This window comes from Eucyclogobius newberryi, unplaced genomic scaffold (assembly GCF_026437365.1).
Source record: "Eucyclogobius newberryi isolate DKJ021-1_F unplaced genomic scaffold, fEucNew1.0.hap1 SCAF_503, whole genome shotgun sequence".
Taxonomy (NCBI): domain Eukaryota; kingdom Metazoa; phylum Chordata; class Actinopteri; order Gobiiformes; family Gobiidae; genus Eucyclogobius; species Eucyclogobius newberryi.
The window spans coordinates 285-23380 of NW_027316172.1; the positions used below are offsets into that span (position 1 = coordinate 285).

The 23096-nt window shown below is 54.4% G+C and overlaps 1 protein-coding gene across 1 annotated transcript; it reads left to right on the top strand.

Annotated features, from left to right (window-relative positions):
* Positions 1–432: 432 nt before the first annotated feature.
* On the top strand, positions 433–20647 carry LOC140383479 (lumican-like). Its single transcript, XM_072465939.1, has 4 exons — positions 433–745; positions 952–1273; positions 1631–1948; positions 20436–20647. Exons 1-4 carry the CDS (start codon positions 437–439, stop codon positions 20585–20587), a joined length of 1101 nt encoding a protein of 366 aa, XP_072322040.1. The 5' UTR covers positions 433–436; the 3' UTR covers positions 20588–20647.
* Positions 20648–23096: the final 2449 nt, after the last annotated feature.

Consider the following 23096-nt stretch of genomic DNA (forward strand, 5'->3'; position numbering starts at 1 on the left):
TCATGCTAACCCTTTCAGCTGCTCACGTTAACCCTTTCAGCTGATCATGGTACAACTTTCCTCACATCTTTCGTCCCACATTAGAGAACCTTTGTTTGTTTCTTCAGCCTTCTCTCCTCTTCATCCTCACTCGTGTGGCATCGATTCTATTTGTCCAACATTTTCCACATTTTTAACAAATAAAACATCAACAAAACACAACACAGAGCGAGAACAGAACAAGGACCTCTGGCAGAAAACGTCTAGAGTCTAGACCATCACCTGGCTGCTATATTGAACCCACCCATCTTTCCATCCTGTAAACGTCCATCGTTATTTGAGCCCAATCTTTGACCGTACCTTCATTTTTGTCCCATTTTTCTTTGGTTTTAAAGTAAATGTGTGATGTATAGATCATTTGCATTGTTCATTGTAAACATTCTTGCAGGTGCTCCCCATGGCGCTCTGGTTCTGCCTCGCCCCGTTCCTTCTGTCCCTCCTGTGTCCCGCCTGGAGCACCACGGCCGAGGACATGGACTACGGCGGCGTCCCCCTGTGGATTGACCGAGTTTTGGGAGAGCCCAGTGTCATGAGCCTTCAGGGGCGGAGCCTGGGTTCGTCCTGGTTCAGGGCGACGAACCCGGCGCCCTGTCCCACCCAGTGCGAGTGTCCCATTCAGTGGCCCACGGCGGTCTACTGCGACCACAGAGGCCTCGACCACGCACCCGAGACTCTGCCGGACAGGACGCAGTACCTGTTTCTACAGGTCTGAACTGACAATGAAATAAGCTAAAACTCTTCCCATTACCGCCCCCTTGTGGCTGGAGTAGTTTTAGTTCTGTTGAGCTCTGTCTGTCATTATGAAACATTCAAGATCTGAAACTCTTCACAGAAATGGTGTAAAGTTGAAACAAACTTGTTCTGGTTGATCTGGATCATTTGAAGTAATGAATATACTTTGCTTAATGCCAGGGAAACAACGTCTCGTCGCTCTCGTCCTCCACGCTCCTCTCTAACGTCTCTGGTCTGCGCTGGCTCATTGTGGACAACAATCTGCTCAAAACCCTGGACCAGGACCTGCTCCAGAACCAAACCAAGCTGTGGTACCTGTTTGCCAATCATAACCGTCTGGAGTCGGCCCCCGGGGGCCTGCCTGAGGGCCTCCGGCAGCTGAGACTGGCCCATAACCGCATCAGCACCATCGGAGCCGGAGTGTTCTCCAGACTGCACAGCCTGACGGTGCTGCTGCTGCAGGGCAACAGGCTGAAGGCCGTGTCAGAGGGACACGTCTCAGGTACGGGAGGGACAGAGGGACACGTCTCAGGTACGGGAGGGACAGAGGGACAATTGTAGAGTGATATCATGTGCGGGCAAAATGTTTCAAAAGTAATCTTTGTGTTTCAAATCATCAAATGTATATATATATATGTATATATATATATATATATATATATATATATATATATATATGTATATATATATATATATATATATATATATATATATATATAGTGTATATATATATATATATATATATATATATATATATATATATATATATATGTATATATATATATATATATATATATATGTGTGTAGAGCTGTTGAGGCCGAGCCCATTCAGAGTAATAATGCAACGTTTTTCTTTCAGGTTTGTTGAGCGTGACCCTTCTGGACCTCAGTGGAAACCTGTTTAAAACTGTCCCTCAGCACTTGCCTCCTTCAGTGCAGCAGCTGTATTTGTCCAATAACAGCTTCTCGTCCCTGGAGCAGGACAGTTTCAGCTCCTACTCACACCTGAAGTATCTGCGCCTGGGACACTGTGACCTCCAGAGCCCCAGTGTTCACCACGACACCTTCAACCTGTTCAGCCTCCTCGAGCTGGACCTGTCCTACAACAAGCTGACGACCACGCCCACTGTCCCCCCCACCCTGTTGCACCTGTACCTGGAGGCCAACCACATACAAGGTGAGGAACCACTCCCACGGGGCCCCCCACCCTGTTGCACCTGTACCTGGAGGCCAACCACATACAAGGTGAGGAACCACTCCCACGGGGCCCCCCACCCTGTTGCACCTGTACCTGGAGGCCAACCACATACAAGGTGAGGAACCACCCCCACGGGGCCCCCCACCCTGTTGCACCTGTACCTGGAGGCCAACCACATACAAGGTGAGGAACCACTCTCACGGGGCCCCCCACCCTGCTGCACCTGTACCTGGAGGCCAACCACACACAAGGTGAGGAACCACCCCCACGGGGCCCCCCACCCTGCTGCACCTGTACCTGGAGGCCAACCACATACAAGGTGAGGAACCACTCCCACGGGGCCCCCCACCCTGTTGCACCTGTACCTGGAGGCCAACCACATACAAGGTGAGGAACCACTCTCACGGGGCCCCCCACCCTGCTGCACCTGTACCTGGAGGCCAACCACACACAAGGTGAGGAACCACCCCCACGGGGCCCCCCACCCTGCTGCACCTGTACCTGGAGGCCAACCACACACAAGGTGAGGAACCATTCCCACGGGGCCCCCCACCCTGCTGCACCTGTACCTGGAGGCCAACCACATACAAGGTGAGGAACCACTCCCACGGGGCCCCCGACCCTGCTGCACCTGTACCTGGAGGCCAACCACACACAAGGTGAGGAACCTCCCCCACGGGGCCCCCCACCCTGCTGCACCTGTACCTGGAGGCCAACCACATACAAGGTGAGGAACCATTCCCACGGGGCCCCCCACCCTGCTGCACCTGTACCTGGAGGCCAACCACACACAAGGTGAGGAAAGAAACACAATCACCAACACCAAGTGCACAAGAAGCTCAAATAAGATAAGATGAGGCTTTATTTGTCAACGCAGTGGGGAAATTCCAGTGTTACAACGCAAAGTAGGTACAGAAGTGAGAGAACAGATAACTTATAGAAGACTTTTTAAAAAACACTCTTAATAATAGAAAAGTTCTTTAAAAAAAACTCTGGTAAAAAAAAAAAAAACTCTTATATTCTTAATAAAAGGTAAAAAGAAAGAAAATAGTAACAAAAGTCACATTATTTACAGCAGTTGTGGACAGAGAATATTGCACCAACAATAAATCACAACAGACAAGTAAATGGCTAAATTTACGAGAATAAAATATTAAGAAAATAAAACCTAGACAAGGCTGGACTTGATTTGCAAAAGAAAGAAACAAACGGCAAATCAAATGAACTTTGTGACACAACAATATTTCTTTCCTTTGAAACTCATTTTGCTTCAACCAAAACTCTGATATTCATCATTATTGGAATTATTGTGCCAAAAGTGCATTGTGCATGTGCTGAGAGTCATTGTGCTTCAGACCCTGGTGCTTCAGACCCTGGTGCTTCTGACCCTGATGCTTCAGACCCTGGTGCTTCTGACCCTGGTGCTTCTGACCCTGATGCTTCTGACCCTGGTGCTTCAGACCCTGGTGCTTCTGACCTTGGTGCTTCAGACCCTGGTGCTTCTGACCCTGGTGCTCCAGACCCTGGTGCTTCTGACCCTGGTGCTTTTGACCCTGGTGCTTACAGACCCTGGTGCTTCAGACCCTGGTGCTTCTGACCCTGGTGCTCCAGACCCTGGTGCTTCTGACCCTGGTGCTTCTGACCCTGGTGCTTTTGACCCTGGTGCTTACAGACACTGGTGCTTCTGACCCTGGTGCTTTTGACCCTGGTGCTTCAGACCCTGGTGCTTCTGACCCTGGTGCTTACAGACCTTGGTGCTTACAGACCCTGGTGCTTCTGACCCTGGTGCTTCTGACCCTGGTACTTCAGACCCTGGTGCTTCTGACCCTGGTGCTTCTGATCCTGGTGCTTCTGATCCTGGTGCTTACAGACCCTGGTGCTTACAGACCCTGGTGCTTACAGACCCTGGTGCTTCTGACCCTGGTGCTTCTGATCCTGGTGCTTACAGACCCTGGTGCTTCTGACCCTGGTGCCTCTGACCCTGGTGCTTCTGACCCTGGTGATTCTGACCCTGGTGCTTCTGACCTTGGTGCTTCAGACCCTGGTGCTCCTGACCCTGGTGCTCCTGACCCTGGTGCTTAGAGACACTGGTGCTTCTGACCCTGGTGCTTCTGACCCTGGTGATTCTGACCCTGGTGCTTACAGACCCTGGTGCTTCTGACCCTGGTGATTCTGACCCTGGTGCTTCTGACCCTGGTGATTCTGACCCTGGTGCTTCTGACCCGGGTGCTCCTGACCCTGGTGCTCCTGACCCTGGTGCTTACAGACCCTGGTGCTTCTTACCCTGGTGCTTCTGACCCTGGTGCTTACAGACCCTGGTGCTTCTGACCCTGGTGCTTACAGATCCTGGTGCTTCTGACCCTGGTGCTTCTGACCCTGGTGATTCTGACCCTGGTACTTACAGACCCTGGTGCTTCTGACCCTGGTGATTCTGACCCTGGTGCTTCTGACCCTGGTGATTCTGACCCTGGTGCTTACAGACCCTGGTGCTTCTGACCCTGGTGCTTCTAACCCTGGTGCTTACAGACCCTGGTGCTTCTGACCCTGGTGCTTCTGATCCTGGTGCTTACAGACCCTGGTGCTTCTGACCCTGGTGATTCTGACCCTGGTGCTTCTGACCCTGGTGATTCTGACCCTGGTGCTTCTGACCCTGGTGATTCTGACCCTGGTGCTTCAGATCCTGGTGCTTACAGACCCTGGTGCTTCTGACCCTGGTGATTCTGACCCTGGTGCTTCAGACCCTGGTGCTTCAGACCCTGGTGCTTACAGACCCTGGTGCTTCTGACCCTGGTGCTTCTGACCCTGGTGATTCTGACCCTGGTGCTTCAGACCCTGGTGCTTACAGACACTGGTGCTTCTGACCCTGGTGCTTCTGACCCTGGTGCCTACACACCCTGGTGCTTCTGACCTTGGTGCTTCAGACCCTGGTGCTTCTGACCCTGGTGCTCCTGACCCTGGTGCTTCCAGACACTGGCGCTTCTGATCCTGGTGCTTCTGACCCTGGTGCTGACAGACCCTGTTGCTTCTGACCCTGGTGCTTCTGACCCTGGTGCTTCTGACCCTGGTGCTTACAGACCCTGGTGCTCCTGACCCTGGTGCTCCTGACCCTGGTGCTTACAGACCTTGGTGCTTCTAACCCTGGTGCTTACAGACCCTGGTGCTTCTGACCCTGGTGCTTCTGATCCTGGTGCTTACAGACCCTGGTGCTTCTGACCCTGGTGATTCTGACCCTGGTGCTTCTGACCCTGGTGATTCTGACCCTGGTGCTTCTGACCCTGGTGATTCTGACCCTGGTGCTTCAGATCCTGGTGCTTACAGACCCTGGTGCTTCTGACCCTGGTGATTCTGACCCTGGTGCTTCAGACCCTGGTGCTTCAGACCCTGGTGCTTACAGACCCTGGTGCTTCTGACCCTGGTGCTTCTGACCCTGGTGCCTACACACCCTGGTGCTTCTGACCTTGGTGCTTCAGACCCTGGTGCTTCTGACCCTGGTGCTCCTGACCCTGGTGCTTCCAGACACTGGCGCTTCTGATCCTGGTGCTTCTGACCCTGGTGCTTCTGACCCTGTTGCTTCTGACCCTGGTGCTTCTGACCCTGGTGCTTCTGACCCTGGTGCTTACAGACCCTGGTGCTCCTGACCCTGGTGCTCCTGACCCTGGTGCTTACAGACCTTGGTGCTTCTGACCCGGGTGCTCCTGACCCTGGTGCTCCTGACCCTGGTGCTTACAGACCCTGGTGCTTCTGACTCTGGTGCTTCAGACCCTGGTGATTCTGACCCTGGTGCTTACAGACCCTGGTGCTTCTTACCCTGGTGCTTCAGACCCTGGTGCTTCTGACCCTGGTGCTTCAGACCCTGGTGCTTACAGACCCTGGTGCTTCTGACCCTGGTGATTCTGACCCTGGTGCTTCTGACCCTGGTGATTCTGACCCTGGTGCTTACAGACCCTGGTGCTTCTGACCCTGGTGCTTCTGACCCTGGTGCTTCTGACCCTGGTGATTCTGACCCTGGTGCTTCAGACCCTGGTGCTTACAGACCCTGGTGCTTCTGACCCTGGTGATTCTGACCCTGGTGCTTCTGACCCGGGTGCTCCTGACCCTGGTGCTCCTGACCCTGGTGCTTACAGACCCTGGTGCTTCTGACCCTGGTGCTTCAGACCCTGGTACTTCTGACCCTGGTGCTTCTTACCCTGGTGCTTACAGACCCTGGTGCTTCTGACCCTGGTGATTCTGACCCTGGTGCTTACAGACCCTGGTGCTCCTGACCCTGGTGCTTCTTACCCTGGTGCTTCTGACCCTGGTGATTCTGACCCTGGTGCTTACAGACCCTGGTGCTTCTGACCCTGGTGATTCTGACCCTGGTGCTTCTGACCCTGGTGATTCTGACCCTGGTGCTTACAGACCCTGGTGCTTCTGACCCTGGTGCTTACAGACCCTGGTGCTTCTGACCCTGGTGATTCTGACCCTGGTGCTTCAGACCCTGGTGCTTACAGACCCTGGTGCTTCTGACCCTGGTGATTCTGACCCTGGTGCTTCTGACCCTGGTGCTTCAGACCCTGGAGCTTCAGACCCTGGTGCTTCGGTGGTTCAGTCCCAGCTTCGACCAGTGAGAAAAACACATGGTGCCTGAAAGTGCCTTAACGACTTTACGATCTGCTGCAGGTTTCTTGCTGGGCCCTTGAGCTCTGTGGAACCTCTCCCTCACATGCATCTGACCTCTGACCTTTACTGTACTCACTGCTGCGTGTGGCTGAACCAGAGCAGAGAGCTGACACTTCAGCCCGACCGTGGTGCACCATTTGGGGAACATCAGGGGGGAAAACGACAGCCCCGGAGCCTTCAAACGCAGCTGGCCCCGAGCGCAGTAGGAAAGACGTGGGACGGTGGGACGGTGGGACGGTGGGACGGTGAGACGGTGAGACGGTGAGACGGTGAGACGGTGGGAAAGTGGGAAAGTGGGAAAGTGGGAAAGTGGGACGGTGAGACGGTGGGACGGTGAGACGGTGAGACGGTGAGACGGTGAGACGGTGGGACGGTGGAGGAATAGGGTTTTTGGAGGGAAGAATGTGGTCTGGAAACATCTGGACTGAGGGCCCCGTGCCTGAGGGCCCCGTGCCAGATGTGGAGAAGCACATGCTGTTCTCTTTAGAACTATCTCGTGTCAGCGCGTTTGATGCTTCTGCGGCTCGTTCCTGGAGCTCTGACCGACAGCTTTGATGAGAAAGAGCGGTGGAGCCCGACGTTCTTATCACATAAATCTTACATGTGGAGAAAGTGAGCACCTTGTGACATAAGCAGACAGAAAAGACAAACCGTTTCAGAAAGCATGGGAATCATGATTCGATTTGTGATTCGATTTGTGATTTGACTTGTGATTCCTGTGTCAGCGGTGCAATACTGTGAGGAGTGAGGTGATTGTGCAAGAATGTAGGAAGAGAAGGACTAAACGGCATCTTCATAAGTGAAAAAGCAAAACAAACTCTCCAGCGACTCCCAGAACTCCAGAGAACTCGCTCCTTTCTGCTCTGGTCCTCATGAGTTCCAAAAAAAAGAATGACTTGACGAATAAACAAATTGGTCGACCATGACCCTTTGGCCAGTTCATTGACTAAACGATTAAAGGATTACAGTACGGCCCTAAATATAAAAGAATCTGGTCAAATTTAACTGGGAAATACATTTTAATGCAGTTGCTCTCGTTAAACAAATCCAGTCTCGCTCTTGGAGAAGCAGAAGCCTGGATCAACGAGAGAAGTTCAAATCGACTTCGGAGACATTGTTACTTGGCTTTGGGGTCGAAGTGGAAGGACACTTTTGTCTTGAGGGTTGTTACTCTCCACCTGACCCTCCTGTGAGACCTTCATTGAGCTATTCCAACATTGTATTCACTCAATGTGCTCAAACTGCTCCACATAGACAAATAAAGTTATTTTGATTGATTGATGAAAAAGACGTCTGCTCCGTGTTTGGTTTTAAGTCTGTTTCTTTAAGTTTTGGCGTCACAAGTGCCAACGATTGTTACGGAGCTCGCGAATGAAATATGTTTGAACCACTGCAGTAAGAGTCCAAAGGGAACGGCTAAAGGAAATATAAACGAGTTAAACGTTATTTACTGAACAAGTGCCGTCCTACAAATCAGCCCACTCCCTGAGCACGCATCATTTATGACCTGTATTTCAAGAGATTACCAATCGTAAAGTATTATAATATATATATATATGTATATCTGATCAGTTCACACTGGTCTGTTTGCCTCGATGAGTCAGAGAGCTGGAGCTGCTTCTGTCTCAGATGTAGGTCAGTGGTGGGTGGAGGTCTTTCCAAAAACAACTGTCCAAACACTTGACTCCGCGCCCCGGCCCGGGTACAGGGCGGCTCCGCGCCCCGGCCCGGGTACAGGGCGGCTCTGCGCCCCGGGTACAGGAAGGCGACAAAGTGGAAACTATGAAGCTTCATCTGAACTTAACACCAAGAGGATGATCTGCTTTAATATGACGGATCTGAACACGCTGTGTTTCCTTTGGCTCTGGAGAAACACTGACCTCCCCATAAACACTGAACACTTATTGATGAAATGATAAATACGATGGAAAATATCTGCATTTCTCTCTGATTTGGGCTCACCACAACAAACCACATACATACATGTGCCTTCACATACAATCATGCACATATCATGTACATATCATGTACTGTACATGACATGTACATGTCATGAGAGCGTGTGAAGACGGATGTGCAAAAGTGAGTGAAACATACTATTTCTTTTGTTTAGTGACTCAATGTGTGTCAAACATGAGCGTTTGTGGTCACGCTGCACCTCAGAGTAAATCCTGAAGCTGCGGCGGCTGTTCTCCTCAGCCAGACGCCTTTACGTCACAGGCTGCAGGTCTCAGGCTGCAGGTCTCAGGCTGCAGGTCTCACACGCTGCAGGTCTCACACGCTGCAGGTCTCAGGCTGCAGGTCTCAGGCTGCAGGTCTCAGGCTGCAGGTCTCACAGGCTGCAGGTCTCACACGCTGCAGGTCTCACACGCTGCAGGTCTCAGGCTGCAGGTCTCAGGCTGCAGGTCTCAGGCTGCAGGTCTCACAGGCTGCAGGTCTCACACGCTGCCGCTGCAGGTCTCACACGCTGCAGGTCTCACACGCTGCAGGTCTCAGGCTGCAGGTCTCAGGCTGCAGGTCTCAGGCTGCAGGTCTCACAGGCTGCAGGTCTCACACACTGCCGCTGCAGGTCTCACACGCTGCAGGTCTCACACGCTGCAGGTCTCACACGCTGCAAGTCTCAGGCTGCAGGTCTCAAGCTGCAGGTCTCAGGCTGCAGGTCTCACAGGCTGCAGATCTCACAGGCTGCAGGTCTCAAACGCTGGAGGTCTCAGGCTGCAGGTCTCACTGCAGGTCTCACAGGCTGCAGGTCTCACAGGCTGCAGGTCTCAGGCTGCAGGTCTCACAGGCTGCAGGTCTCACAGGCTGCAGGTCTCACACGCTGCAGGTCTCACAGGCTGCAGGTCTCACAGGCTGCAGGTCTCAGGCTGCAGGTCTCACAGGCTGCAAGTCTCACAGGCTGCAGGTCTCAGGCTGCAGGTCTCACAGGCTGCAGGTCTCAGGCTGCAGGTCTCACAGGCTGCAGGTCTCAGGCTGCAGGTCTCAAAGGCTGCAGGTCTCAGGCTGCAGGTCTCACAGGCTGCAGGTCTCACACGCTGCAGGTCTCACACGCTGCAGGTCTCAGGCTGCAGGTCTCACAGGCTGCAGGTCTCACAGGCTGCAGGTCTCAGGCTGCAGGTCTCAGGCTGAAGGTCTCACAGGCTGCAGGTCTCACAGGCTGTAGGTCTCACACGCTGCAGGTCTCAGGCTGCAGGTCTCACACGCTGCAGGTCTCACACGCTGCAGGTCTCAGGCTGCAGGTCTCACACGTTGCAGGTCTCAGGCTGCAGGTCTCACAGGCTGCAGGTCTCACAGGCTGCAGGTCTCACAGGCTGCAGGTCTCAGGCTGCAGGTCTCACAGGCTGCAGGTCTCACAGGCTGCAGGTCTCAGGCTGCAGGTCTCACACGCTGCAGGTCTCACACGCTGCAGGTCTCAGGCTGCAGGTCTCACACGCTGCAGGTCTCACACGCTGCAGGTCTCAGGCTGCAGGTCTCACACGCTGCAGGTCTCAGGCTGCAGGTCTCACAGGCTGCAGGTCTCACAGGCTGCAGGTCTCACAGGCTGCAGGTCTCAGGCTGCAGGTCTCACAGGCTGCAGGTCTCACAGGCTGCAGGTCTCACAGGCTGCAGGTCTCAGGCTGCAGGTCTCACAGGCTGCAGGTCTCACAGGCTGCAGGTCTCACAGGCTGCAGGTCTCAGGCTGCAGGTCTCACAGGCTGCAGGTCTCACACGCTGCAGGTCTCAGGCTGCAGGTCTCACACGCTGCAGGTCTCACACGCTGCAGGTCTCAGGCTGCAGGTCTCACACGCTGCAGGTCTCAGGCTGCAGGTCTCACAGGCTGCAGGTCTCACAGGCTGCAGGTCTCACAGGCTGCAGGTCTCAGGCTGCAGGTCTCAGGCTGCAGGTCTCACAGGCTGCAGGTCTCACAGGCTGCAGGTCTCACAGGCTGCAGGTCTCACAGGCTGCAGGTCTCACAGGCTGCAGGTCTCAGGCTGCAGGTCTCAGGCTGCAGGTCTCACAGGCTGCAGATCTCAGGCTGCAGGTCTCACACGCAGCAGGTCTCAGGCTGCAGGTCTCACAGGCTGCAGGTCTCACAGGCTGCAGGTCTCAGGCTGCAGGTCTCAGGCTGCAGGTCTCACAGGCTGCAGGTCTCACAGGCTGCAGGTCTCAGGCTGCAGGTCTCAGGCTGCAGGTCTCACAGACTGCAGGTCTCACAGGCTGCAGGTCTCAGGCTGCAGGTCTCACAGGCTGCAGATCTCAGGCTGCAGGTCTCACACGCAGCAGGTCTCAGGCTGCAGGTCTCACAGGCTGCAGGTCTCACAGGCTGCAGATCTCACAGGCTGCAGGTCTCACAGGCTGCAGGTCTCAGGCTGCAGGTCTCACAGGCTGCAGGTCTCAGGCTGCAGGTCTCACAGGCTGCAGGTCTCAGGCTGCAGGTCTCAAAGGCTGCAGGTCTCAGGCTGCAGGTCTCACAGGCTGCAGGTCTCACACGCTGCAGGTCTCACACGCTGCAGGTCTCAGGCTGCAGGTCTCACAGGCTGCAGGTCTCACAGGCTGCAGGTCTCAGGCTGCAGGTCTCAGGCTGAAGGTCTCACAGGCTGCAGGTCTCACAGGCTGCAGGTCTCACACGCTGCAGGTCTCAGGCTGCAGGTCTCACACGCTGCAGGTCTCACACGCTGCAGGTCTCAGGCTGCAGGTCTCACACGTGGCAGGTCTCAGGCTGCAGGTCTCACAGGCTGCAGGTCTCACAGGCTGCAGGTCTCACAGGCTGCAGGTCTCAGGCTGCAGGTCTCACAGGCTGCAGGTCTCACAGGCTGCAGGTCTCACAGGCTGCAGGTCTCAGGCTGCAGGTCTCACACGCTGCAGGTCTCACACGCTGCAGGTCTCAGGCTGCAGGTCTCACACGCTGCAGGTCTCACACGCTGCAGGTCTCAGGCTGCAGGTCTCACACGCTGCAGGTCTCAGGCTGCAGGTCTCACAGGCTGCAGGTCTCACAGGCTGCAGGTCTCACAGGCTGCAGGTCTCAGGCTGCAGGTCTCACAGGCTGCAGGTCTCACAGGCTGCAGGTCTCACAGGCTGCAGGTCTCAGGCTGCAGGTCTCACAGGCTGCAGGTCTCACAGGCTGCAGGTCTCACAGGCTGCAGGTCTCAGGCTGCAGGTCTCACAGGCTGCAGGTCTCACACGCTGCAGGTCTCAGGCTGCAGGTCTCACACGCTGCAGGTCTCACAAGCTGCAGGTCTCAGGCTGCAGGTCTCACACGCTGCAGGTCTCAGGCTGCAGGTCTCACAGGCTGCAGGTCTCACAGGCTGCAGGTCTCACAGGCTGCAGGTCTCAGGCTGCAGGTCTCAGGCTGCAGGTCTCACAGGCTGCAGGTCTCACAGGCTGCAGGTCTCACAGGCTGCAGATCTCACAGGCTGCAGGTCTCAGGCTGCAGGTCTCACAGGCTGCAGGTCTCACAGGCTGCAGGTCTCACAGGCTGCAGGTCTCAGGCTGCAGGTCTCAGGCTGCAGGTCTCACAGGCTGCAGGTCTCACAGGCTGCAGGTCTCACAGGCTGCAGGTCTCAGGCTGCAGGTCTCACAGGCTGCAGGTCTCACACGCTGCAGGTCTCAGGCTGCAGGTCTCACACGCTGCAGGTCTCACAAGCTGCAGGTCTCAGGCTGCAGGTCTCACACGCTGCAGGTCTCAGGCTGCAGGTCTCACAGGCTGCAGGTCTCACAGGCTGCAGGTCTCACAGGCTGCAGGTCTCACAGGCTGCAGGTCTCACAGGCTGCAGGTCTCAGGCTGCAGGTCTCACAGGCTGCAGGTCTCACAGGCTGCAGGTCTCACAGGCTGCAGGTCTCAGGCTGCAGGTCTCACAGGCTGCAGGTCTCACAGGCTGCAGGTCTCACAGGCTGCAGGTCTCAGGCTGCAGGTCTCACAGGCTGCAGGTCTCACACGCTGCAGGTCTCAGGCTGCAGGTCTCACACGCTGCAGGTCTCACACGCTGCAGGTCTCAGGCTGCAGGTCTCACACGCTGCAGGTCTCAGGCTGCAGGTCTCACAGGCTGCAGGTCTCACAGGCTGCAGGTCTCACAGGCTGCAGGTCTCAGGCTGCAGGTCTCAGGCTGCAGGTCTCACAGGCTGCAGGTCTCACAGGCTGCAGGTCTCACAGGCTGCAGGTCTCACAGGCTGCAGGTCTCAGGCTGCAGGTCTCAGGCTGCAGGTCTCACAGGCTGCAGATCTCAGGCTGCAGGTCTCACACGCAGCAGGTCTCAGGCTGCAGGTCTCACAGGCTGCAGGTCTCACAGGCTGCAGGTCTCAGGCTGCAGGTCTCAGGCTGCAGGTCTCACAGGCTGCAGGTCTCACAGGCTGCAGGTCTCAGGCTGCAGGTCTCAGGCTGCAGGTCTCACAGACTGCAGGTCTCACAGGCTGCAGGTCTCAGGCTGCAGGTCTCACAGGCTGCAGATCTCAGGCTGCAGGTCTCACACGCAGCAGGTCTCAGGCTGCAGGTCTCACAGGCTGCAGGTCTCACAGGCTGCAGATCTCACAGGCTGCAGGTCTCACAGGCTGCAGGTCTCAGGCTGCAGGTCTCACAGGCTGCAGGTCTCAGGCTGCAGGTCTCACAGGCTGCAGGTCTCAGGCTGCAGGTCTCAAAGGCTGCAGGTCTCAGGCTGCAGGTCTCACAGGCTGCAGGTCTCACACGCTGCAGGTCTCACACGCTGCAGGTCTCAGGCTGCAGGTCTCACAGGCTGCAGGTCTCACAGGCTGCAGGTCTCAGGCTGCAGGTCTCAGGCTGAAGGTCTCACAGGCTGCAGGTCTCATAGGCTGCAGGTCTCACACGCTGCAGGTCTCAGGCTGCAGGTCTCACACGCTGCAGGTCTCACACGCTGCAGGTCTCAGGCTGCAGGTCTCACACGTGGCAGGTCTCAGGCTGCAGGTCTCACAGGCTGCAGGTCTCACAGGCTGCAGGTCTCACAGGCTGCAGGTCTCAGGCTGCAGGTCTCACAGGCTGCAGGTCTCACAGGCTGCAGGTCTCACAGGCTGCAGGTCTCAGGCTGCAGGTCTCACACGCTGCAGGTCTCACACGCTGCAGGTCTCAGGCTGCAGGTCTCACACGCTGCAGGTCTCACACGCTGCAGGTCTCAGGCTGCAGGTCTCACACGCTGCAGGTCTCAGGCTGCAGGTCTCACAGGCTGCAGGTCTCACAGGCTGCAGGTCTCACAGGCTGCAGGTCTCAGGCTGCAGGTCTCACAGGCTGCAGGTCTCACAGGCTGCAGGTCTCACAGGCTGCAGGTCTCAGGCTGCAGGTCTCACAGGCTGCAGGTCTCACAGGCTGCAGGTCTCACAGGCTGCAGGTCTCAGGCTGCAGGTCTCACAGGCTGCAGGTCTCACACGCTGCAGGTCTCAGGCTGCAGGTCTCACACGCTGCAGGTCTCACAAGCTGCAGGTCTCAGGCTGCAGGTCTCACACGCTGCAGGTCTCAGGCTGCAGGTCTCACAGGCTGCAGGTCTCACAGGCTGCAGGTCTCACAGGCTGCAGGTCTCAGGCTGCAGGTCTCAGGCTGCAGGTCTCACAGGCTGCAGGTCTCACAGGCTGCAGGTCTCACAGGCTGCAGGTCTCACAGGCTGCAGGTCTCAGGCTGCAGGTCTCACAGGCTGCAGGTCTCACAGGCTGCAGGTCTCACAGGCTGCAGGTCTCAGGCTGCAGGTCTCAGGCTGCAGGTCTCACAGGCTGCAGGTCTCACAGGCTGCAGGTCTCAGGCTGCAGGTCTCACAGGCTGCAGATCTCAGGCTGCAGGTCTCACACGCAGCAGGTCTCAGGCTGCAGGTCTCACAGGCTGCAGGTCTCACAGGCTGCAGGTCTCAGGCTGCAGGTCTCAGGCTGCAGGTCTCACAGGCTGCAGGTCTCACAGGCTGCAGGTCTCAGGCTGCAGGTCTCAGGCTGCAGGTCTCAGGCTGCAGGTCTCACAGGCTGCAGGTCTCACAGGCTGCAGGTCTCAGGCTGCAGGTCTCACAGGCTGCAGGTCTCACAGGCTGCAGGTCTCACAGGCTGCAGGTCTCAGGCTGCAGGTCTCACAGGCTGCAGATCTCACAGGCTGCAGGTCTCAGGCTGCAGGTCTTAGGCTGCAGGTCTCACAGGCTGCAGGTCTCACAGGCTGCAGGTCTCAGGCTGCAGGTCTCAGGCTGCAGGTCTCACAGGCTGCAGGTCTCACAGGCTGCAGGTCTCAGGCTGCAGGTCTCAGGCTGCAGGTCTCAGGCTGCAGGTCTCACAGGCTGCAGGTCTCACAGGCTGCAGGTCTCAGGCTGCAGGTCTCACAGGCTGCAGGTCTCACAGGCTGCAGGTCTCAGGCTGCAGGTCTCACAGGCTGCAGATCTCACAGGCTGCAGGTCTCAGGCTGCAGGTCTTAGGCTGCAGGTCTCACAGGCTGCAGGTCTCACAGGCTGCAGGTCTCACAGGCTGCAGGTCTCAGGCTGCAGGTCTCACAGGCTGCAGGTCTCACACGCTGCAGGTCTCAGGCTGCAGGTCTCAGGCTGCAGGTCTCACAGGCTGCAGGTCTCACAGGCTGCAGGTCTCAGGCTGCAGGTCTCAGGCTGCAGGTCTCAGGCTGCAGGTCTCACAGGCTGCAGGTCTCACAGGCTGCAGGTCTCAGGCTGCAGGTCTCACAGGCTGCAGGTCTCACAGGCTGCAGGTCTCACAGGCTGCAGGTCTCAGGCTGCAGGTCTCACAGGCTGCAGATCTCACAGGCTGCAGGTCTCAGGCTGCAGGTCTTAGGCTGCAGGTCTCACAGGCTGCAGGTCTCACAGGCTGCAGGTCTCACAGGCTGCAGGTCTCAGGCTGCAGGTCTCACAGGCTGCAGGTCTCACACGCTGCAGGTCTCAGGCTGCAGGTCTCACAGGCTGCAGGTCTCACACGCTGCAGGTCTCAGGCTGCAGGTCTCACAGGCTGCAGGTCTCACACGCTGCAGGTCTCAGGCTGCAGGTCTCACAGGCTGCAGGTCTCAGGCTGCAGGTCTCACAGGCTGCAGGTCTCACAGGCTGCAGGTCTCACACGCTGCAGGTCTCAGGCTGCAGGTCTCACAGGCTGCAGGTCTCACACGCTGCAGGTCTCAGGCTGCAGGTCTCACAGGCTGCAGGTCTCAGGCTGCAGGTCTTAGGCTGCAGGTCTCACAGGCTGCAGGTCTCACAGGCTGCAGGTCTCACAGGCTGCAGGTCTCAGGCTGCAGGTCTCACAGGCTGCAGGTCTCACACGCTGCAGGTCTCAGGCTGCAGGTCTCACAGGCTGCAGGTCTCACACGCTGCAGGTCTCAGGCTGCAGGTCTCACAGGCAGCAGGTCTCAGGCTGCAGGTCTCACAGGCTGCAGGTCTCACAGGCTGCAGGTCTCACACGCTGCAGGTCTCAGGCTGCAGGTCTCACAGGCTGCAGGTCTCACACGCTGCAGGTCTCAGGCTGCAGGTCTCACACGCTGCAGGTCTCAGGCTGCAGGTCTCACAGGCTGCAGGTCTCACAGGCTGCAGGTCTCACACGCTGCAGGTCTCACAGGCTGCAGGTCTCAGGCTGCAGGTCTCAGGCTGCAGGTCTCAGGCTGCAGGTCTCACAGGCTGCAGGTCTCACAGGCTGCAGGTCTCACACGCTGCAGGTCTCACAGGCTGCAGGTCTCAGGCTGCAGGTCTCAGGCTGCAGGTCTCAGGCTGCAGGTCTCACAGGCTGCAGGTCTCACAGGCTGCAGGTCTCACAGGCTGCAGGTCTCAGGCTGCAGGTCTCACAGGCTGCAGATCTCACAGGCTGCAGGTCTCAGGCTGCAGGTCTTAGGCTGCAGGTCTCACAGGCTGCAGGTCTCACAGGCTGCAGGTCTCAGGCTGCAGGTCTCAGGCTGCAGGTCTCACAGGCTGCAGGTCTCACAGGCTGCAGGTCTCAGGCTGCAGGTCTCAGGCTGCAGGTCTCAGGCTGCAGGTCTCACAGGCTGCAGGTCTCACAGGCTGCAGGTCTCAGGCTGCAGGTCTCACAGGCTGCAGGTCTCACAGGCTGCAGGTCTCAGGCTGCAGGTCTCACAGGCTGCAGATCTCACAGGCTGCAGGTCTCAGGCTGCAGGTCTTAGGCTGCAGGTCTCACAGGCTGCAGGTCTCACAGGCTGCAGGTCTCACAGGCTGCAGGTCTCAGGCTGCAGGTCTCACAGGCTGCAGGTCTCACACGCTGCAGGTCTCAGGCTGCAGGTCTCAGGCTGCAGGTCTCACAGGCTGCAGGTCTCACAGGCTGCAGGTCTCAGGCTGCAGGTCTCAGGCTGCAGGTCTCAGGCTGCAGGTCTCACAGGCTGCAGGTCTCACAGGCTGCAGGTCTCAGGCTGCAGGTCTCACAGGCTGCAGGTCTCACAGGCTGCAGGTCTCACAGGCTGCAGGTCTCAGGCTGCAGGTCTCACAGGCTGCAGATCTCACAGGCTGCAGGTCTCAGGCTGCAGGTCTTAGGCTGCAGGTCTCACAGGCTGCAGGTCTCACAGGCTGCAGGTCTCACAGGCTGCAGGTCTCAGGCTGCAGGTCTCACAGGCTGCAGGTCTCACACGCTGCAGGTCTCAGGCTGCAGGTCTCACAGGCTGCAGGTCTCACACGCTGCAGGTCTCAGGCTGCAGGTCTCACAGGCTGCAGGTCTCACACGCTGCAGGTCTCAGGCTGCAGGTCTCACAGGCTGCAGGTCTCAGGCTGCAGGTCTCACAGGCTGCAGGTCTCACAGGCTGCAGGTCTCACACGCTGCAGGTCTCAGGCTGCAGGTCTCACAGGCTGCAGGTCTCACACGCTGCAGGTCTCAGGCTGCAGGTCTCACAGGCTGCAGGTCTCAGGCTGCAGGTCTTAGGCTGCAGGTCTCACAGGCTGCAGGTCTCACAGGCTGCAGGTCTCACAGGCTGCAGGTCTCAGGCTGCAGGTCTCACAGGCTGCAGGTCTCACACGCTGCAGGTCTCAGGCTGCAGGTCTCACAGGCTGCAGGTCTCACACGCTGCAGGTCTCAGGCTGCAGGTCTCACAGGCAGCAGGTCTCAGGCTGCAGGTCTCACAGGCTGCAGGTCTCACAGGCTGCAGGTCTCACACGCTGCAGGTCTCAGGCTGCAGGTCTCACAGGCTGCAGGTCTCACACGCTGCAGGTCTCAGGCTGCAGGTCTCACACGCTGCAGGTCTCAGGCTGCAGGTCTCACAGGCTGCAGGTCTCACAGGCTGCAGGTCTCACAGGCTGCAGGTCTCACACGCTGCAGGTCTCACAGGCTGCAGGTCTCAGGCTGCAGGTCTCAGGCTGCAGGTCTCAGGCTGCAGGTCTCACACTTGGGACACTCATTCCAGTCAAAGTTTATGCATAATTTACACAAAATAATTAATTCAACAAAATAAAGTTGCGCTTGTAATTTTTCTTTGTCAAATAAAATAAATTGTGACATTAAATGAGTTTTTTCCCAGTATTTACTGGGAAATTTCCCAGTGTGAAAATGATCTTCTATTGTAGAAGATTGTTTCTATTTCTTAAGTGCAATTTAGGCTTGTGTAATTAAAAACGGCATCCAGAAGTCAAACGATCTAAAGTGAGGAAAGGAGCTCACATTATGGAACAGAGTGTTTATCTCTGAGCAGTGAGGCTGACCAGCACATTCCACTGGACACAGCTCAGGAGCCTCATGAGCCTCATGAGCCTCATGAGCCTCATGAGCCTCAGGAGCCTCAGGAGCCTCATGAGCCTCAGGAGCCTCAGGAGCCTCAGGAGCCTCAGGAGCCTCAGGAGCCTCATGAGCCTCATGAGCCTCAGGAGCCTCAGGAGCCTCAGGAGCCTCAGGAGCCTCATGAGCCTCATGAGGCTCATGAGCCTCAGGAGCCTCAGGAGCCTCATGAGCCTCAGGAGCCTCAGGAGCCTCAGGAGCCTCATGAGCCTCATGAGCCTCAGGAGCCTCAGGAGCCTCAGGAGCCTCAGGAGCCTCATGAGCCTCAGGAGCCTCCATGTGGCTCCTGGACGACATGTGGCTCCATGTGGCTCCATGTGGCTCCTGGACGACATGTGGCTCCATGTGGCTCCTGGACGACATGTGGCTCCATGTGGCTCCATGTGGCTCCTGGACGACATGTGGCTCCATGTGGCTCCTGGACGACATGTGGCTCCATGTGGCTCCTGGACGACATGTGGCTCCATGTGGCTCCATGTGGCTCCTGGACGACATGTGGCTCCATGTGGCTCCATGTGGCTCCTGGACGACATGTGGCTCCATGTGGCTCCATGTGGCTCCTGGACGACATGTGGCTCCATGTGGCTCCTGGACGACATGTGGCTCCATGTGGCTCCATGTGGCTCCTGGACGACATGTGGCTCCATGTGGCTCCATGTGGCTCCTGGACGACATGTGGCTCCATGTGGCTCCATGTGGCTCCTGGACGACATGTGGCTCCATGTGGCTCCATGTGGCTCCTGGACGACATGTGGCTCCATGTGGCTCCTGGACGACATGTGGCTCCATGTGGCTCCATGTGGCTCCTGGACGACATGTGGCTCCATGTGGCTCCATGTGGCTCCTGGACGACATGTGGCTCCATGTGGCTCCTGGACGACATGTGGCTCCATGTGGCTCCATGTGGCTCCTGGACGACATGTGGCTCCATGTGGCTCCTGGACGACATGTGGCTCCATGTGGCTCCATGTGGCTCCTGGACGACATGTGGCTCCATGTGGCTCCTGGACGACATGTGGCTCCATGTGGCTCCATGTGGCTCCTGGACGACATGTGGCTCCATGTGGCCCCTGGACGACATGTGGCTCCATGTGGCTCCTGGACGACATGTGGCTCCATGTGGCTCCATGTGGCTCCTGGACGACATGTGGCTCCATGTGGCTCCATGTGGCTCCATGTGGCTCCATGTGGCTCCTGGACGACATGTGGCTCCATGTGGCTCCTGGACGACATGTGGCTCCATGTGGCTCCATGTGGCTCCTGGACGACATGTGGCTCCATGTGGCTCCATGTGGCTCCTGGACGACATGTGGCTCCATGTGGCTCCATGTGGCTCCTGGACGACATGTGGCTCCATGTGGCTCCTGGACGACATGTGGCTCCATGTGGCTCCATGTGGCTCCTGGACGACATGTGGCTCCATGTGGCTCCATGTGGCTCCTGGACGACATGTGGCTCCATGTGGCTCCATGTGGCTCCTGGACGACATGTGGCTCCATGTGGCTCCATGTGGCTCCTGGGACAGAAAACATATTTGGTGAATTGTCACAAATAAAGACGCGATTACATTTGAGCGATTATTGTGAAAAGAAACATCAGGATTGAATCATTATTCGTCATCATCTTTGGAAGTTTGATCCAATCAAACCTGAAGAATAAAATGATAGAATAGATTAAACAGAATGACTCATTGTTGCTTTGTACGATTCTCACAATCAAAATGTTTTAGTTCTTGTGACGATATTGTGACATTTATTGAATCATATTCCCGTCACAAACAGAGAAGTCGTGAGGAAACATTAAATTTACAGGATTTAAGTCCCAGGTCCTGAGTAAACCATAAAATAAATACAATAAATACAATAAGTAAAATAAGTACATTGTATACATTTTATAAATAAAATAAAATATAAATACATTAAAATAAAACGTAAAATAAATGGTTAATATTTTACATCAATTTGCATAAAAATAGGAAGATTAGAAAGTACCAGTTTGTGTAAGTTTTGAGCCAAAAGGAAGTGAGAGTGAAGAACGTGTGACCTTTGGGCGTGTAACAGAAACACCTGCTTTTGTATGAAAATGAGAACTCTAAAACAACACATGACCCTATACATTATCTACATTTATATACATCATTTCCGCTCTTCTCCTTCTGCAGAGTTCAACGTGAGCAGTTTCTGCCGTGACGAGGGCCCCGGGTCCTACTCACGCCTCCGGATCCTGAGGCTGGAGGGAAACAGGATCCGCCCACATGAGCTGCCCCCCGACTGGGTGCACTGCCTCCGGGTGCTGCAGCACCTCTACATATGAACACCACCGTGACACATGATATTTGTGTTAAGAATACAAAGTGAAAACAAAATGAATCAATAAATGTGGTGGGAAAATAGATGGTTGTGTCGTTATCAATAATCTGCACAAAGTTCAGTTTGTACCTAATAATGTGGCCTCCTTTTCATCATTTTATCACCTTTAAGTGTGTATTTATTTGTGTGGACTAAACCAGGATTAAACCAAGTCAAATACAGTGTCAAACCAGGACTAAACCAGGATTAAACCAAGTCAAATACAGTGTCAAACCAGGACTAAACCAGGATTAAACCAAGTCAAATACAGTGTCAAACCAGGACTAAACCAGGATTAAACCAAGTCAAATACAGTGTCAAACCAGGACTAAACCAGAGATACAAATGTTCTTTCTTCTCTACTCTGAGTAACTAAAGAGTGTATGTGCATTCATAAATATATTACAAATAAGTCATAAGTCAAGGCCCTAGAGCTTCTGCCAAAATGTTCAATCCCGTCATAAATTCCCTCCAGTTCTTCCACATTTGAACATCTGTAAATTATTCATGGAACCAGTGTCTGAGATGAACCGAGACAAATGAAGTGGCAAAACCTCAATCAGAACCAGCTGTAATATGTTCAATAGAAGAACAGAATACTTTTCATATGCTCGTGATTCTGGTGATGATTCAACGCTCAGAAACACAACAATCTCGTTTCCTCATTTGGAATAAAACGTGATGTTCTTTTGCTTTGACAATTTTGCCGGAAATGTCATTTACATTAACGTTTCCGGAGGAAGCACGAGCAGGAGTGACTCATCTTCCGTCAAAGCTGAATTTGCCACAACATATATTGACATTTAAGGAAAGAGAGAAAAAGAACTCGATCTGGTTCGTTCTGCAGATGAAACTCTACAAAAGCGACGTGTGTTTCGTGCGGTCGCCAGGAACAAAAAAGGACTTCCTCATTCTTCCAAATCCTGACAAAGTCCATTCCATATTCAGCATTTCACGATTATAAGAGCTTGGTTTGGTCAGTTTCTTTGACCGCTGTGATCATGTGACATCTCTGTGAACGCCGTCGATAAAAGACGTGAGAAACACTGAGAAAGACAGAAACGTTGTGCTGTCCAGTACTTCCTCTGCGACAGTTTAAAAACGCAGAGTGGTCCAAGCAGCAGCACGTGTGCCAGGCGCCGTGGCAATATGCTGCATGTCCTCCCTGCGCTCACCTCCATTTCACACCACATACCACATCCCTGTAACGATACGGTCAAAATGGTGAAAAAACGGCATAAAAAATCATATAAAATAAATGCCAATGAAAATAGATCAATAAACAAATAAATAAATAAGATAGATAAGATAAATAAAATAAATAAAATAAATAAAATAAATAAAATAAATAAAATAAATAAAATAAATAAAATAAATAAAATAAAATAAATAAAATAAAATAAAATAAATAATATAAATAAAATAAATAAAATAAATAAAATAAATAAAATAAATAAAATAAATAAAATACAAATAAAGTAAATAAAATAAATAAGATAGATAAAATAAATAAAATAAATAAAATAAATAAAATAAATAAAATAAATAAAATAAATAAAATAAATAAAATAAATAAAATAAATAAAATAAATAAAATAAATAAAATAAATAAAATAAATAAAATAAAATGAATGCCAATGAAAATAAATGCATAAACAAATGAATAAATAAATAAGATAAATATATAAACCCTCCCTTCATCACTGACACAGACTCTTTTATTCGTCTCAGTCATTTACACAATGTTTCTCTAAGTTTAGAGCCATATTTTCACGGTGACTCTATGTCTCTGGAGCTTTTCTTCACAGAGGATCCATTGATGAACAGGTCTTTATGGTCGTCTGTTTCCAACACAAACACAGACAGAAACTCAGAGAAAATGCTTCTGTGACTTTAGTGTGTAACAGAAGTCGCCTCTTCCTCCTCCGCACGACGTGAACGCTCGACCAGACGAACCATCTCCACCAGCTCCAACTGGTTTTGTGTCTGTCGATGTTTATGTAACAGTTGGAGCAGGTTAAGGAGCTGCTCCTCGTTAAGGAGCTGCTCCTCGTTAAGGAGCTGCTCCTCGTTAAGGAGCTGCTCCTCGTTAAGGAGCTGCTCCTCGTTAAGGAGCTGCTCCTCGTTAAGGAGCTGCTCCTCGTACTTTGACGCTGCTCCTCGTGCTTCGACGCTGCTCCTCGTGCTTTGACGCTGCTCCTCGTGCGTTGACGCTGCTCCTCGTGCTTTGACGCTGCTCCTCGTGCTTTGACGCTGCTCCTCGTGCTTTGACGCTGCTCCTCGTGCTTTGACGCTGCTCCTCGTGCGTTGACGCTGCTCCTCGTGCTTTGACGCTGCTCCTCGTGCTTTGACGCTGCTCCTCGTGCTTTGACGCTGCTCCTCGTGCTTTGACGCTGCTCCTCGTGCTTTGACGCTGCTCCTCGTGCTTTGACGCTGCTCCTCGTGCTTTGACGCTGCTCCTCGTGCGTTGACGC